General features: G+C 50.1%; 1 protein-coding gene and 1 long non-coding RNA gene across 3 annotated transcripts in view; one reads left to right on the top strand and one right to left on the bottom strand.

Annotated features, from left to right (window-relative positions):
- The window catches only part of COL26A1 (collagen type XXVI alpha 1 chain), a 164,215-nt gene extending 152,297 nt beyond the window's left edge, over positions 1 to 11,918 (bottom strand). Inside the window, exon 1 of one of the 2 annotated variants that reach the window (XM_019988371.2) lies at positions 11,585 to 11,918. In XM_019988371.2, coding sequence (XP_019843930.2) covers positions 11,585 to 11,742 — 158 coding nt within the window. In that variant the 5' untranslated portion in view covers positions 11,743 to 11,918. The remainder of the gene's footprint in view (positions 1 to 11,584) is intronic. The other variant, XM_019988372.2, reaches the window with a different exon arrangement.
- On the top strand, positions 10,724 to 16,168 carry LOC139179756 (uncharacterized). The gene is made up of 3 exons (XR_011564105.1): positions 10,724 to 11,153; positions 12,686 to 12,776; positions 15,307 to 16,168. It is a non-coding gene; the product is annotated as an uncharacterized lncRNA (long non-coding RNA).
- Positions 16,169 to 16,399: the final 231 nt, after the last annotated feature.

Raw genomic sequence — 16,399 nt, forward strand, 5'->3', positions numbered from 1 at the left:
GGTTGGGGAAGATCCCCTGGAGGAGGGCATGGCAACCCACTCAGGTATTCTTGCCTGGGAAATCCCATGGACAGAGAAACCTGGTGGGCCACAGACCATGGGGTGGCAAAGAGTCAGACACGACTGAGGACGCACACACAAGCAGAGTCTGGAACATCATCTCAGCCAAAGGATTCTATGGCTTCCTAGGTTTGTGAAACCCCCCCTTCTTGGCACTCTTTGCAAGTTTAGCACACTACACTTCACAAGCATGAACAGAATGTTTATGACATATTTCTCAAAGCACTTTTAATTTTCACTCATCTAAGCCTACAACAACCTTACAAAGTAGATCACCCCCATTTTACAGAGGAGAAAACTTAGACATAAAGATGCCCAAACACCCATACACCTAGCTTCCCTAAATGGGTACTTGCTCATATGCCCCTTGCCTACCTGACCCACTTCGCACACATCTGTGTCACAGCAAGTTCCACTGCTTGCTCTGGGGGCTTCCCCAGCCAGCCTCTGAACTCATCAAGGGCAGAGGCTAAGTCTCAATCAGCAGTCATCTCACTACCCCGGCACTAAGCGTGCAGTGGGTGCTTGTTAGTAACTGTTTGAAGGTAAGGCTCCAGGCACCGTGGATCCAGTGGCAGGGACGAGGCCCATGAGCAGGCAGAAAGGACCATCCACTCACTCCTGTGGAATCAGCAGAGAGCCTCTCCCATACCAGGCTCAGGGCAGAGAGCCCCTGCCCCCAAGGCTCAGCCCCCAGCTCCAGCCTGCTGACTGACCCCGACCATGGACTGAGAAGGGTGGGTGATTAAACTCCCAGCTTGGATAAGCTCACGTGGGTCAGGGGCAGACAGCCCGGGCTCGGGGCACGGGCTGGCTCACAACCAGTCAGAGCTATGCTCGGAAGGAAACAGGTAAGAGAAATGATTCTATCTTCAGGAAAGGAGAACGGGAAGTGAATTCTTGGTACAAAGCCCATAGGCAACCACAGATACAGGAGGCACAGGAAACTGCCCAAAGAGAGGGAACAGAGCAATCCTGGAAGACTTCCTGAAGGAGGGGGGTTTGTGACCGCCCTAGAAGACGGTGGAGCCAGGATATGGGGTAGGAAGTGGACAGGACAAGCACCTCAGCTCAGCAGAAACAAGAAAGAGACTTCAGAGTCAGAGATGAGCCTAGAGGATGAGGCACAGGAACTGGGAAGAGGGCGGGTGGGAAGCCAAAAGACCCCTGCATTTCCCTAGAGCAAGGGGTCTCTCATTGCAGGTCCTAAGTCAGAGGGCCTGTGGAATCAATTTTCTGAGTCTTGGCAAGCATTTTTTTATGAACTAGATAGAATACAATAAAAAAGAAAGGATTACATATGGTAATAGTAAGCACGATTTTGTGAAACTTATTTCAAGGGTGAGTGTGTGTGTGTGTGTGTGTGTGTGTGTGTGTGTAAGTGCACACGCACAGACTCACGCACCATATAAAAGGTATTTCCTACTATGGGTCATGATGAAAGAATCTCAAAAAAAAACTCTGTTCTCCATGCAGTGCTCCTCAAACCTGGCTGCATCAAAGAAAAGAAAAAAAAAAAAACACTTGGGGAGGCCATTAGATACAGCTCTCCAGGCCTTAGACTTCCTGAGTCTGCATGGGTCTGGTTATCCAATTCTTCAGTCTCCCCAGTTCATCCTGATGAGCCATTCGGTGCCCTGCTGTTTAGGGGATGCTGTATCGAAGACCAGCTAAATAATCTGTGGGACACAGTGCAAACTGAAGTTACGGGAGCCCTCGTTCAAAAAGCTGGATCAGTAAAGGTAGTATCTGTCTCTCTCCTTCTCAACCTGTCATTTGCTTAGTGTTTCGCGTGTGTTCCTTTATGCACAGAGATCCTCGTGGTTAGCAAGGGCAGACCCCTCCCTGCAACTCCACGGGGTGTAAGTGCACACACACGCCACCCTTCCCGCTGGCCAGTGGGCTGTAGCATCACTCAGGTCAGGGGCAGGGAAGTCAAACCAGGCATCTCCCCCTCCCAAGGGCCCATTTTCATAAGGCGGATGGGCACCCTTCCAGGGTATTACTGTCTCTCCCCAGGACATGCCAGGATCAGGGTGGCCAGAGGCTCTGCCCTGCTGAGTCACCCGCTGAGCACACTATGGCACTGCCAGTACAAGGCAGGGACTACAGCTGCCATGCCCCACTCCAGGGTGCCACAGGGTGCACGCACCCAATCCCAGCCCTCTCAGAGCGCACATCCAGGCTCCAGCCAGAGGCAGAGGGTGGGAGTGGTCACTGGGCAGGGGTGGAGAGAGGGGAGGCCAGATGGACCGGGGGTGCCAGAGGGTGGGGAGTGAGTAGCGGAGAACAAACACCAGGGAGGTGGTGGGAGGTGTTGAGAGGTGGGTCATGGTCAACGCTAAGGATCAAGTCCCTGGTGTGTCACGGTCCCATCAGACTTCTCTTACAGAGCACGCATTCAAGGCTATGAGTATTGAGAAGTGGGAGACAGTACTGGGAGACAAAGCACTGAACTCCAAGTGTGGACCCTGCTGAGCACTGCACCTTGGCCCCTGCACAGGTCCAAGGGCCCTGCCTGGGAAGCCGGGCAGAGGGAGGCAGGTGGGAGGCCCGGAGGAAGAAGGAAGAAATAGCCCGGGGCCAGCACTGTCAGCATATCAGGGTCAGACCCTTTCCAAAATCTTGACTGGCCAGAGAGTTTCTAAATGGAAAACCAAAAGCAGTCGCAAGTTCTGAACTCCATCCTGTCACTTCTTAGCACAGTGTGAAAATCGGTAAAAGCTCTGAAGGTCAGGCCAGAATACAGATGTGTTTCTAAAGGAGCCAGAACAAAATCCCTATGAGCCACCTTGGATCCTCCTTCCCCGAAGCTCCCCGTCATCTCTGGAAGGGATCTCTTCATCCCCAGCTACTGCGTGTCCCATGCCACTCGCCTGCAAAGTGACCCCCGGCAGGACCTGCATCCACTCTGAATTCATAGCCTCAGTGGGTCCTTGGTGGATACAATCTGGTTCACTCCACACAACTGGCAGGGACCAACTCTTCCTAACCCTGGGCCAGGCCCCCAACAGGCAGGTGATGTCCCCTCTGGTCCTCACAGTCTAACAGGAGACCGGAACATCTGGACACAGATGGCTTAGCTCAGTCACTGTGAACTTTTGTGGCCATGGTCTTCTGGGGAAAGGCCATCCAACTTTTGAGGATTTGGGGTACACGCATCCTTGCTCCTTCCCCAAGACTCACTCCACATCCCCCTAAAACTGCCTTAAACCTGGGCAAGAGGAGCCCCATCCTAGGCAGTAAGCTATTGTGGCCCCAATCTGGCCCCTTCTGGCCACATTCCACCCCACAGGGCACGGAGACCATGGGGCTGAGGGGATATGAGCCCACAGCCCCCCGAGAGCAAGTGTGGGTACCCAGGGGTCCAGAACTCCCTCCCCAGACACACTCAGGCAGGAGATATGACCAGGTGGCAGTGGTTGGGTGAGGAGCGGGTGGTGGGCTGGACGGGAGTGTCCAGGGTGTGTGGGTGAGGCTGGACCAGGGCAAGCTGTCCGGGGCACAAGGAGGGAAGAGAAGGGGGGTTATTCCTGCACTGCCAAGTCCCTGCACAAAATTCACCGAGGCAAGATTTCTAAAAGTGAGCCTCAACCCCCCACCCCCAGGTCATTAGGAGGGTGTGTTTGTCAAGGTCAGTGACAGAATTTATTTTAATAGTTTATAGTGTTAGACCCTCAGTGTCCAACTCTTTGCAATCCCATGGACTGTAGCCCGCTAGGCTCCTCTGTCCATGGGATTCTCCAGGCAAGAATACTGGAGTGGGTAGACCTTCCTTTTTCCAGGGGATCTTCCTGACCCAGGGATCAAACCCATGTCTCTCTCTTTTTTTTTTTTTAAATTTTATTTTATTTTTAAACTTTACATAATTACATAATTGTATTAGTTTTGCCAAATATCAAAATGAATCCGCCACAGGTATACATGTGTTCCCCATCCTGAACCCTCCTCCCTCCTCCCTCCCCATACCATCCCTCTGGGTCGTCCCAGTGCACTAGCCCCAAGCATCCAGTATCGTGCATCGAACCTGGACTGGCATCTCGTTTCATACATGATATTTTACATGTTTCAATGCCATTCTCCCAAATCTTCCCACCCTCTCCCTCTCCCATAGAGTCCATAAAAACCCATGTCTCTTGCATTGCAGGCAGATTCTTTACCATCTGAGCCACCAGGGAAGCCCACTATATCTTTTAAACATTTAAACATACAATGTTCAGCTTTCCATCTGTGACCTCACAAATGTGAGGGGTGGGCGGAACTGACAGGTAGTATTGGCCAGGGAAGGCTGTTTTCATCCCCTCCCCAAGGCCATTTTGACCCAGCATCACTGAAGTGTCATCTTCAAACACACCCCCAAGAAAAACCTTCTGATGGGAATACAAAACAGTATAACTTCTATGATACTATCTGGCAGAATTATGCATGTATTTACCTTCTCACTCTGAAAGCCCACATTTTAAAATGTATCTTAAAGAGGCATCGGCAAAAATATGAAATGAAGGGCTTCCCTAGTGGCTCAGTGGTAAGGAATCCACCCGCCCATGCAGGAGACACAGGTTCGATCCCTGGTCCGTGAAGATTCCACGTGCCGAGGAGCTACTAAGCCCGTGCCTTAGGGCTTGGGAGCCACAACGACTGAGTCCACACACCCTACAGCTTGTGCTCCGCATCTAGAGAAGCCACCATAATGAGAAGTCCTCGCCCTACAACTCAAGGGTAGCCTCCGCTCGCCGCAAGTAGAGAAAAGCCTGTGCGGCAATGAAGACCCAGCACGGCCAAAAACAGAGCTTTTTAAAAAAAATTTTAAATATGAAATGAATAACTCACAAGGCTATTTACTGTGGCATTACATGCGACACAAAAGGTTAGAATAACACAATGTCTATTAGTAGGGGACTCGCTGAAAAAAACTACAGTCATTGGCACCACCAGGACTATAGAGCTACAAAAATGAATGCAGGCGAGATGAACATTCTGGAGACGGATGGGGGTGACAGGTAGACAACACTCAATGTATTTAATACCACTGAACTCCATACTTAAAGATGGTTAAGATTGTAAATTTTATGGTTGATGTAGCTAAAAAAAATTTTAACCACAAATTTTTAAATTGTGAAAAATAAAATGAATGCAGAAAGCTACCTATGCCTTGATCTACAGCAATCTCCACAGTCCATCGTGAAACAACAAAGCTAAGTGCAGAACAATATGCCTAGTACACCACCTCTGTATAAGACTTAGTTGCTCAGTCGTGTCCTACTCTTTGTCACCCCATGGACTATAGCCCACCAGGCTCCTCTGTCCATGGGGATTTCCAAGCAAGAATACTGGAGTGGGTTGCCATTTTCTTCACCGGGGGATCTTCCTGACCCAGGGATTGAATCCTCGTCTCCCACAAGTCTCCTGCATTGCAGGCAGATTTGTTTTACCGCTGAGCCGGGGGGAAGCCCTATAATCAACAAAACCTTAAACAAGGAGAATGCTAGCAAGGCCTAGTTTCTTCAAAATGAATTGAGAAGAAAAGAGAGAGGAAGAAGTGGGAACCTGTAGACAGCAGTATTCTGGTGGAGGTTTAAAACCCAATTCTCCAGGAGAAAAAAAAGTCATGTCCACCAGTACTAGTCAGCTTGGGCTGCCTTATCAAAATGCCACAGACTGAGTGGCTTAGACTCTAGACATTTATTTCTCAGATCTGGAGGCTGGGAAGTCCAAGATCAAGGTGCCAATTCAATTCCTGATAAGGACTATCTTTTTGGCTTGCGGACAGGCGACTCTGGGGTCTACACATGGGAAGGGAGAGTGAGAGAGGACACTCTAATCTCTCTTCCTCTTCTTATAAGGACACCATTCCCATCATGGGGACCCAACCCTCATGACCTCATCTAAATCTTCATCTTCATAATTATCTTCCAAAGGCCCCATCTCTAAATGCCATCACACCGAAAGTTAGGGTTTCAATATATGAATTGGGGGGGGGGGGGGTGGAGGGAACATAAACATTCAATCCATAACACATGATCTAACAAGATCCACCAGACCAACTATGAAGCATTCTTACCCTCCCCCACTCTCCCAAATAAAAGATCCTTAAATCTAATCAAACTTTCACACCTAATCTCTAATATAGATGAGATACAGGGGATAGTGGATCAAATTATTTACACCACTTGGGAGTAGCCAGCCAAATCTAGAACTTGGGATCCTACAGGACAACTGGCCTTCTTCACCAAGTTAATGGCAGAAGGGGAAAAGCCTTCTTTTAAAGAAGAGGATGATTTTGGTCACTGCCTCCTGTTAGAACCGGACATGGAACAACTGACTGGTTCAAAACTGCAAAAGGAGTATATTGTCAGCCTCCTTATTTAACTTATATGCAGAGTACATCATGCCAAATGCTGGGCTGGATGAATCACAAGCTGGAATCGAGATTGCCAGGAGAAATATCAACTTCACATAGGCAAATGATCCCACTCTAATGGAAGAAAGTGAAGAGGAACTAAAGAGTCTCTTGATGACTGTGAAAGAGGAGAGTGAAAAAGCTGATTTGAAACTCAACATTAAAAAAACTAAGATCATGGCATTCGGTCCCATTACTTCATGACAAACAGAAGCGGGGAAAAGTGGAAGCAGTGACAGATTTTATTTTCTTGGGCTTCGAAATCACTGCGGATGGTGACTGCAGCCATGAAATTAGAAGATGTTTGCTCCTTGGAAGAAAAGCTATGACAAACCTAGACAGCATATTAAAAGGCAGAGACATCACTTTGTTGACAAAAGCCCATCTAGTCAAAGCTATGGTTTTTCCAGTAGTCATGTACGGATATGAGAGTTGGTCTGTAAAAAAGGCTGAATGCCGAAGAACTGATGCTTTTGAGTTGTGGTGCTGGAGAAGACTCTTGAGAGTCCCTTGGACAGCAATGGAATCAAACAGGTCAATCCTAAAGGAAATTAACCCTGAATATTCATTGGAAAAACTGTTGCTGAAGTTGAAGCTCCAATACTTTGACCACCTGATGTGAAGAGTCGACTCATTAGAAAAGATCCTGATCCTGGGAAAGACTGAACCCAAAGGAGAAGGGCGTGGCAGAGCATGAGCTGGTTAGAGAGCATCACTAACTCAATGGACATGAATTGAGCGAACTCCGGGAGACAGTGGAAGACAGAGGAGCCTGGCATGCTGCAATCCATGACCTCGAAAACAGTTGGCTATGACTTAGTGACTAAATAACAACAACAAAGAAGAGGTTCTGTCTCTCAGTCCTGTCCCACCCTCTCTGACCCCATGGACTGCCGCACGCCAGGCTTCCCTGCCAAAAAAATTAAGACAAAAGAAGCAGTGAAGACAGTTGGTCCATGGGAAGCCTTCCTCCTCCTACCACCATTTTCCAGAGCAGTGAATTCCAAAGTATCTGAGAATTCCTCTTTAGACTTTGGCTTTCCACGTTGATTTCCTTCAGGATTAACTGGTTTGATCTCCTTGCAGTCCAAGGAACTCTCGAGAGTCTTCTCCAGCACCACAATTCAAAAGCATCAATTCTTCGGCGCTCAGCCTTCTTTATGGACCAACTCTCACATTCGTACATGACTACTGGAAAAACCATAGCTTTGACTATCCGGACCTTTGAGTATACGGAGCAATTACTCCTCAAGGTTGGAAGATCAGACCTACTTTTTTAACCATCCATTAGCTTACTGTATAACCTGTAAACATTCAGCCCTGCAGCATGTGGTCTCCCTTTGTCCTCAAGCCTCACACCCTGTGCAGGAGGAACAGGTTTACAGAACAAGCCATTCTCCAGGGCAGAAGCAAAAGCAACTCTGTCCCTCACCCCTGCCCATGATCCCACCCTGTGGGTGTATTCATTCCTTCCTCTGCTTAAAATCTGGGCAGATCTTCACCACTCTTCTGGTTTCTCTTAGCAGAACCTTCTCACTCCAAGAATTAATATTAAAACTCTTATTCAAATTAAAACCTCTCCCTCCCCAGCTGAGAACTGTGCACCCAGAATGGGGTGGAGGGGCCCTTTCTCTGGTTTTCACTCCTCATGCTCTGATCACTCACTGCTGTGTTGGGCCCTTTAGAGTTGGATACAGAGATGAGCAGGTGATAACAGATGAGACGTCTGATCACCATCTGTGAAAGGGAGGGAGGGAATGATCGGGGGAGGGAGGCAGGAAGAAGACTGAAATACACAAGCTGATGGCTCACAGGGTAAAGAAACCACCTGCCGAGCCAGAGACCTGGGTTCAATCCCTGAGTTGGGAAGATACCCTGGAGAATGGAACAGGTACCCACTCCAGTATCCTGGCCTGGAGAATTCTTGAACTGTATAGCCCTTGGGGTCACGAAGAGGGAGACATGACTGAGCGACTTTCACTTTCACTTCAAAGAGCTTCACCAGTGTGTTAGCCTTATTCAGGTCCAATGGAAGGACTAGGGTGTGGAGCTGGGGGCTCCATCCTTATGCAAGCCTCCTGGTCAATTAATGTCACATTTCCCCTTAGCTTTTACTTGGCATCTGAACCCTTTGTGGCTGACAAAAGTCATTAGTGGCCCAAACACAGGGCTGCAAGATTTTACTGGAAATGGGTCTCTAAGGAATTGATGTCCTCTTCTTTCTGCCAAAATAGCTTCATCAGGGGGCCCACGCTGGGCTTGTGATGGAGGTGACCAGAGCAGAGCACCGCTGCATAAAAAGCAAGATGCACCCAAAACATGTCAGACCCAGATGCCCAGTCCAGGAGGGCAGGCACAGGCACATACACACACAGAGAAAAGAGAACACAGGACCAATAACCGTGAAATAAGAGAAGACCATTTGTCAAGAAACAGTGCTGTCACCCTGCCCATCAACTGAAACCAAGCCACTGTAAACATACGTATGGAGCCAAGCAGAGGCCAACGCTGTGAAGAACCCAGTGCCAAACGCTGTCCCCAAGCCTTCTGCTTCTAGAGTGAATCAGACTCAGGAACGTGTGACACCAGCCCACAACTCGCCCAGACCCGAATCTAGTGCCTGCAGTGCCCACGCAGGCCTTCGGGTGGAAAGGCTCAGCCAGGCTCCAAAGCAACTATCTCAACCTGCCCCAAGCCTCCTCAACACCTCCCAGTATCCCATTTGGAAACCCATTTTCCACCCATTCATCCAGTTCCTCCCTGAACATAATACACCTTCTCCCTGCTCCCATCCTGGTGGAAAGAGTTCTGTGAGATGACATTTGTTTGGGACTCTTTTTATTGGTGCCAAAACCATCCTTTCCAAATTATCTCTGGAAGTCCCCGAGTTCCAATCTACCAAATGCCAGAACCCACATCCCCCATTCACTGGCTCCCTGCATGGAGTTCCCATCTGGTCCCTCTCAGCACGCACAGTCCAGGCTGCAGGAGCCTTTTACACCTCCCCTCCCCACCCCCAACACACACACACACATACACTTTTGAACTACAAAAGTAATACACGGGTATATGCTCCTTGTAAAATATGCAAACAAGACACAAGCAGACGGAGCGGGGGCGAAGGTGGAGGGAATGGGAGTTCTCTTTCACTCTCTCTTCTGACCTGGTCAAGCCCAGGTCTCTCCATATGGGAAACTGCCAAAAATGGTTTCCTACCAACTTGATATGCGCTCCCCAGGTCGCACAGTGGTAAAGGATCCACCTGCCAAAGCAGGAGACACAGGAGAAATGGGTTCAATCCCTGGGTCGGGAAAATCCCCTGGAGGAGGAAATGGCAATCCACTCCAGTAGTCTTGCCTGAAAAAATCCCATGGACAGAGGAGCCTGACAGGCTACAGTCCATGGAGTCGCAAAGAGTCAGACATGACTGAGCACACACAGTATTATTATTACCAACTGTATACATATATATATATATACACACATACATCTACATATAGATTGAATTTTTCATAAGTGAGAGATCTTAAACATATCATTTTTCAACTTGAAAAACTTAGATTTTAAAATATTCTCCTATGCAAGTGTGCATTTTCCACACTACTCTGGGTGTTTGGAGAATAGTACTAATAGAAGCCTTGGGGGAGCATTTCCAAACAAAATGAAGGAAATAAAATTGCATGCAAAATATTCCAGAAGTACTTTTATATGCTCTTCTGAGAACCGCTTGAACCAAACATGCAGTGTACCGACACAAAGCATCCAGGTCTCCTCAATACAAGGCACTGCAGGAATTCGCCTTGGTCGCCCTGCCAGGCTTGGTAAACACCAGGGAGCACAAAAGAACCGGGACCTGTCGCTTCTTGCCTTGCTGCGTAAACGATAAGCCCCGCGGTACCCTAGAAAGCACAGGATTTGGAGAAAGAAGACAGGAGGTGCGTCCTGAGTTGCCACTGAACCTGGGGACCTCTCTCGGAGCCCATGTTCCCTCGGTTAAAGAAAAGACAATATTATACTCTAATCGCTAACCCTGGGGTGGTTTTAGGATCAAAAGAGACGGGTGGCACCAACGCAGGATGTATTCAAGAACGGTAACACAGCTGTGTGAGTCGTAATTACTATTAAATGGGAAAGGCTAAATTCCGGCGAGTTGCGCAAACGAAAAGACTTGGCAACTTCTACTCGCGGGCTCACGCGTTTTCTGGGGGGATTCAATCACGGATTGAGGAGACGCTGCCCGAACCGTCCTGGGGTGGCCAGCGCGCCACCTGCCGGCAGAGGAGGTGGCCGCGGGTGGGTCCCGGCACCGCGGGCTCGGGGACCCAGCTCCCTCTCCCAGGCCGCCGCGGACTCTTGCGATCCGAGCCGGGTCCCCGTTCCCCGGTGGCTGGGGAGCCGCAGCCCAGGCTGCTCCGCGGGCCCAGCCCCAAAGGCCGGATGGAGTCGCCCCTCCGGTGTCTCTGGCGGCCGGCGTGCGAGTAGGGGGCCCGGATGCAAGGCCTTGGCGTCGCGGGAACCTGCTCCCCAACACAAAGCCGCGGCCGCGCAGGTGAGCGCGGCGGAGCCACGTGAGCCGGTGAACTTGCAGGAACTGGGCCACCGAGCCCCAGCCAACCACGGTCGCCCCACTCCGCGCACCCCCGCCGCAGGTTTGAGCTGCCTTCGCTCGGATTCGGGAGCCGAAGGGGCGAAGGTTCGGAGAGCAAGGAAACGAAGGGGGGTGGGCGCGGCCAGAGACCACCCCAGTCTCAGCCCCGCACCTCCGGTCCCCAGGCCCCGCGCCCTCAGCCCCCACAGTCTGTGCCCCTAGCACGCGATCACCCTTGTCTTCACCCCCCAGTCGTCGACCGTCCTGCGCCCCCAGCCCCCAATCCCACCCTCCCAAGCCCCAGACTCCACCTCCGCGCCCCCAGCCCCGGACCGCCCGGAGTCCCCAGGCCCCCTGTTCTCAACCACCCGGCGTCCCCAGCCCCGGCCGCCCGCGCCCCCACCCCCCAACCCCATGATCTGCAGCCCCTAAGCCCCCACCCCCGCGCGCCTCCAGACCCGGGCTTCCCCAAATCCCCCGGGCCCGCCGCCCGCACCCTCACCCCACCCCCCGCCCCCCACCCGCCGGCTACTCACCGGCGGCCCCCGTAGCCGCTGCCGGGGGAGCCGGAGCCCGGGTCAGGATAGGCGTGCTGCTGCAGGGCCGCGGCCGGGAAGGGGTAGAGGAAGCCGGTGGCCAACGCCGACCCGCAGAGGCAGCAGCACGCCCAGGGCAGGAGCAGAGCCAGCTTCATCTTGCGCGGCCGCCCGCGGGGACCCGGAGTCCCGGGCGGGAGGACGGTCGGGAGCGCACCGGCGGCCCCCGCCGGAGCCGAGCTAGCGCGCCGACGAGCGAGCGGAGCCCGGGTCCGAGCTGGAAGTGCCTGGGGGGCGCCCACGCCTCTCAGGGCCGCCTTTTCAAATTCGGCGAGGTGGGCTCTGCGCCGTCAAAGGGGGCGTGGGGCTTTCTCATTAACCCTCGGCAGTCCGGGGCCGAGGAGGCGCCAGTGGAGGCCGAGTCGGGGGAGAGGGTGTTCCTGCTCCGCTAGGGGTCCCGGGACCCGCGCGCCCCAAAAGCCAGACTTTGTGCCTGGGTCCTTGCACACAAGCTCCTTAGAAACCTCCCAACCAAACCTTCAGGTCGCAGACCTTCTGGAGCACCCACCCTGTTCCTGGCATGCTCTCCTGGGCAGTGTGTTTTAATCCCTACAACATGGTTGTCTGTATTAGGTGGTGCCAGTCCCATCTTTCAGAGGTACAAACTGATGCTCAAAAACGTTAGGCAGGAAAGACACGCTCCTTGTCCAAGGCTCTTTGAACTAAATCGTTTCGCATCCAGATGTCTGCAGAATCATCTCCCATTTTAACCTCCAGACTCTGTCACCTGCCAGCTGTCTAAGCCAAGAAGATACTTCTGAGGAAGGAGGCATTCCGTATGGGGTGCAAAGTTGTCCCTAGACTCACAGATTTGTGAAGCATCATATCTGGGAAGGAGCTGGGGGAAGGCGTGATACAATCCCACCTTTTACAGGTGTGAGAACTGGGTCCCAGATCACACACTGAGCCCAAGACCAGCCTGACCCCAAGTTGGTGTTTTCTGGACCACGTTATCCCCTCGGGGCTTGTACCAGCATAAAGGGCCAGTGGGAGCTGAAATCCAGCCTGTGCCCCACTCCCCAGGTTGACATCTTTTTCCAGTTCTCCCCACAGCATCCTAGGGGCTGGCAGAGGCCCTGAAGCTGACTCTAAGCCTGCTAACAGTGGGAAGCTCCTAGTTCCTAAAATGCAGGTAGGACTGGAGAGAAGCCATCAAGAATGGAAATGCTTGGTGGACTGTGACCCATTTTATAGAAGAACTCTGGGGTTGTTGTTAGAAGAAGAACAGGAAGATGCTGTTGAAAATGTGGAGGGAAAGCCCAGGTTCCATGGCTCTTACCCTCCTGTTACATATCTCAGTGTGTATCCATATATACAATTCCCATATGTACCTTCTTGAGGGCTTCCCTCATAGCTCAGTCAGTAAAGAATCTGCCTGCAATGCAGGAGACCCGGGTTCAATTCCTGGGTTGGGAAGATCCTCTGGAGAAGGAAATGGCAACCCACTCCAGTATTCTCGCCTGGAGAATCCCATGGACAGAGGAGCTTGGTGGGCTACAGCCCAAGGGATGGCAAGAGTCAGACACAACTTAGCGACTAAACCACCACCACCACCACACTCTCATGAGTACAAGCCCCAAGATTTCATATCCAGTCCTCTTCACCCTTTCCCTAAACCGCCCATCCTTATCCACTCAATTCCCTCGAATCCTGCCTGGGCTTTTTGTCTTATTTTCTTTTTTTACTATTTCAGTTCAATTCAGTTCAGTCACTCAATCGTGTTCAACTCTTGGCGACCCCATGGACTGCAGCTCGCCAGGCTTCCCTGTCCATCTCCAACTTCTGGAGTCTACTCAAACCCATGTCCATCATGTCAGTGATGCCATCCAACCATCTCATCCTCTGTCGTCCCCTTCTCCTCCCACCTTTGATCTTTCCCAGATCAGGGTCTTTTCCAATGAGTTGGTTCTTCGAATCAGGTGGCCAAAGTATTGAAGTTTCAGCTTCAGCATCAGTCCTTTCAATGAATATTCAGGACTGATTTCCTTTAGGATGGACTGGTTGGATCTCCTTGCAGTTCAAGGGACTCTCAAGAGTCTTCTCTAACACCATAGTTCAAAAGCATCAATTCTTTGGTGCTCAGCTTTCTTTATAATCCAACTCACACCCATACATGACTACTGGAAAAACCATAGCTTTGACTAGATGGACCTTTGTTGGTAAAGTAATGTCTCTGCTTTTTAGTATGCTGTCTAGGTTGGTTATAGCTTTTCTTCCAAGGAGCAAACGTCTTTTAATTTCATGGCTGCAGTCACCATCCGCAGTGATTTTGGAGCCCAAAAAAATAAATAAGATTTTAAATCTACTCTCTCTGTTTCATTGTTTCCCCATCTATTTGCCATGAAGTGATGGGACTGGATGCCATGATCTTAGTTTTCTGAATGTTGAGCTTTAAGCCCACTTTTTCACTCTCCTCTTTCACTGTCATCAAGACACTGTTTAGTTCTTCACTTTCTGCCATAAGGGTGGTGTCATCTGCATATCTGAGGTTATTGATATTTCCCCCAGAAATCTTGATTCCAGCTTGTGCTTCATCCAGCCCAGCATTTCTCATGATGTACTCTGCATATAAGTTAAATAAGCAGGGTGACAATATACAGCCTTGACGTATTCCTTTCCCGATTTGGAACCAGTCTGTTGTTCCATGTCCAATTCTAACTGTTGCTTCTTGACCTGCATGCAGATTTATTTTTTAATTTCCTTGGCTGTATCAGGTCTTACTTGTGGCACATGAGCTTCTCTAGTTGTGGCACACGGGCTTAGTTGCCCTGCACTTGTGGGCTCTTAATTCCCCGACTAGGAATCAAACCCATGTCCCCTGTATTGGAAGGTGGATTCTTAACACTGGACCACCAGGGAAGTCCCATGCCTCAGCCTTTCAAATGGGACTTCCACACTTCCCAAGTCCGGAGTTTCCACCTAGGAATAAGGATGCATAGAGTCCATCTCCGAGTGGACGGCCCCCTAATGGGAAACATCACTTGGACCGAGGACCACTTTCTTCATCTTGCCCTCCATCCCTTTCTCAAGGCCTAAAAGATCTGGAGAATTTGGGTTATCAGGGGATGTTCAGTGCCTCCCCCAAAAGGAATCTGGACTGTGTTCCTTGGGCTGTTTTCCAACACCCAATAAATGATGAGGTCATCCCTCCCCCCGCCAGGAATTTGTGAGCATCTGTCTTCTTCCTCTCCCTCCTTCACTTGCATAATGAGACCTTAAAGACCAGAGGAATTCCATGTTGCTATAAATTGGCTTTATTCTGTAGGCATTGCAGTAGAGGAACAAGAGTTCACTTTTTATCTTAAACTCATTTTTCCAGTGCCATGGGCGGCACCTAAGCTAGAGGGACCAAGGAGAGAAAGGGATAACACTCTTCCATAACTGCAGATTCTTTTAGAATGAAAAGCTTTAGGGAAAGAATTAATACATCCCAGAAACTTCAGAACTAAGGAGGTTGGTTGAGTTTGGTCCTCTATTTCACCTATAAGACAAAAAGTTCACTCTGGCCCCGTGAATGTATATTGAGAAACTTCTGCATGCCCAGCACTCGGCTGGGTGCAGTGCATGCTCTAAGAGAAGCAAGTAACATATTTTTCACCCTCAGGGTGCTTACATTATTTTTTAGGAAGAGTTAAAATAACTTTTTTTTTTTCCTTCAACAGCATGGACTTCCCTGGTGGTCTAGTGGTTAAGAATCTGCCTGCTAATGCAGAGGACACAGATTCAATTCCTAGTCCAGGAAGATCCCACATGCCACGGAGCAACTAAGCCCATGTGCCTAGAGCCCGTGCTCCGCAACAAGAGAAGCCACCACGATGAGAAGCCCATGCACCGCAACTAGAGAGGAGCCCCCACCCGCAGCAACTAATGAAAGCCACGAGCAGCAACGAAGATCCAGCACCGCCATGAGTAAATAAATAGCTTTGTTTAAACCAGCCGGAAGTCTGGACAAATGCTCTGATAACAAAAGGAGATTCCATTTAGAGGGCAAGGGATAAAAATGCAAAGATGCCAAAACTCAAGAAAAGAAATGTGATATCACAGGTCACTCAGACCCAGAAGCCCCAGGTCTGCTCCTGGTGTCCCTGCTGACTTGCTGGGTGACCTAGAGTAAACCCCTTCCCTCTCTGGTCCTTCATTTGGAAAATGAAGAGTGGACTGGCTCGTTTCTAAAGTCTTTTCCAGTACCCGCCCCCGCCTCCAAAGAGGGCATGGGAGCCAAGAGAGTGGAGAAGAATTCTCCATTCTTAGAATGTGTGGTATCACATGGAATATGTAGTATCACATTCTAATCCCTCCCTCACCTCCAGAGGACACCAGGTAATAGGGTTCAATTCCAAAGGGTTCCAGCTGTGTGACCTTGGACAAGTTACTTAACCTCTCTGAGCTTCTACATCTGTAAAATCAGAATAACAGTACCCAATGTATGGGTTTGGTAAAATAATTCAGTGAATTATTCACACACAGTTCTTGGAATCATGTGCCTGATGCATTGTAATGTTCAATAAATGTTAATGGTTATTATTTGCAGAGCTTTGGTGAGGGATTAAAATTAAACTATGCCCCTCTCTTCCCTTCTCAAACCCCCAAGTGGGCTCATAACCCAGGAGCGCTGGGAGCTTTCTTAGAAGAATCTGGAGCCTGGGATAAATCTGGTATATCTTTCTCTGTGGTCAATAATTTAAAGCAAAACTTCATTTTAAAACAAATACAGGAACATCATTGAGTAGAATGTGCCATTTGCATTATTTTTCA

This window comes from Bos indicus, chromosome 25, assembly GCF_029378745.1.
Source record: "Bos indicus isolate NIAB-ARS_2022 breed Sahiwal x Tharparkar chromosome 25, NIAB-ARS_B.indTharparkar_mat_pri_1.0, whole genome shotgun sequence".
In the NCBI taxonomy this organism is placed as follows: domain Eukaryota; kingdom Metazoa; phylum Chordata; class Mammalia; order Artiodactyla; family Bovidae; genus Bos; species Bos indicus.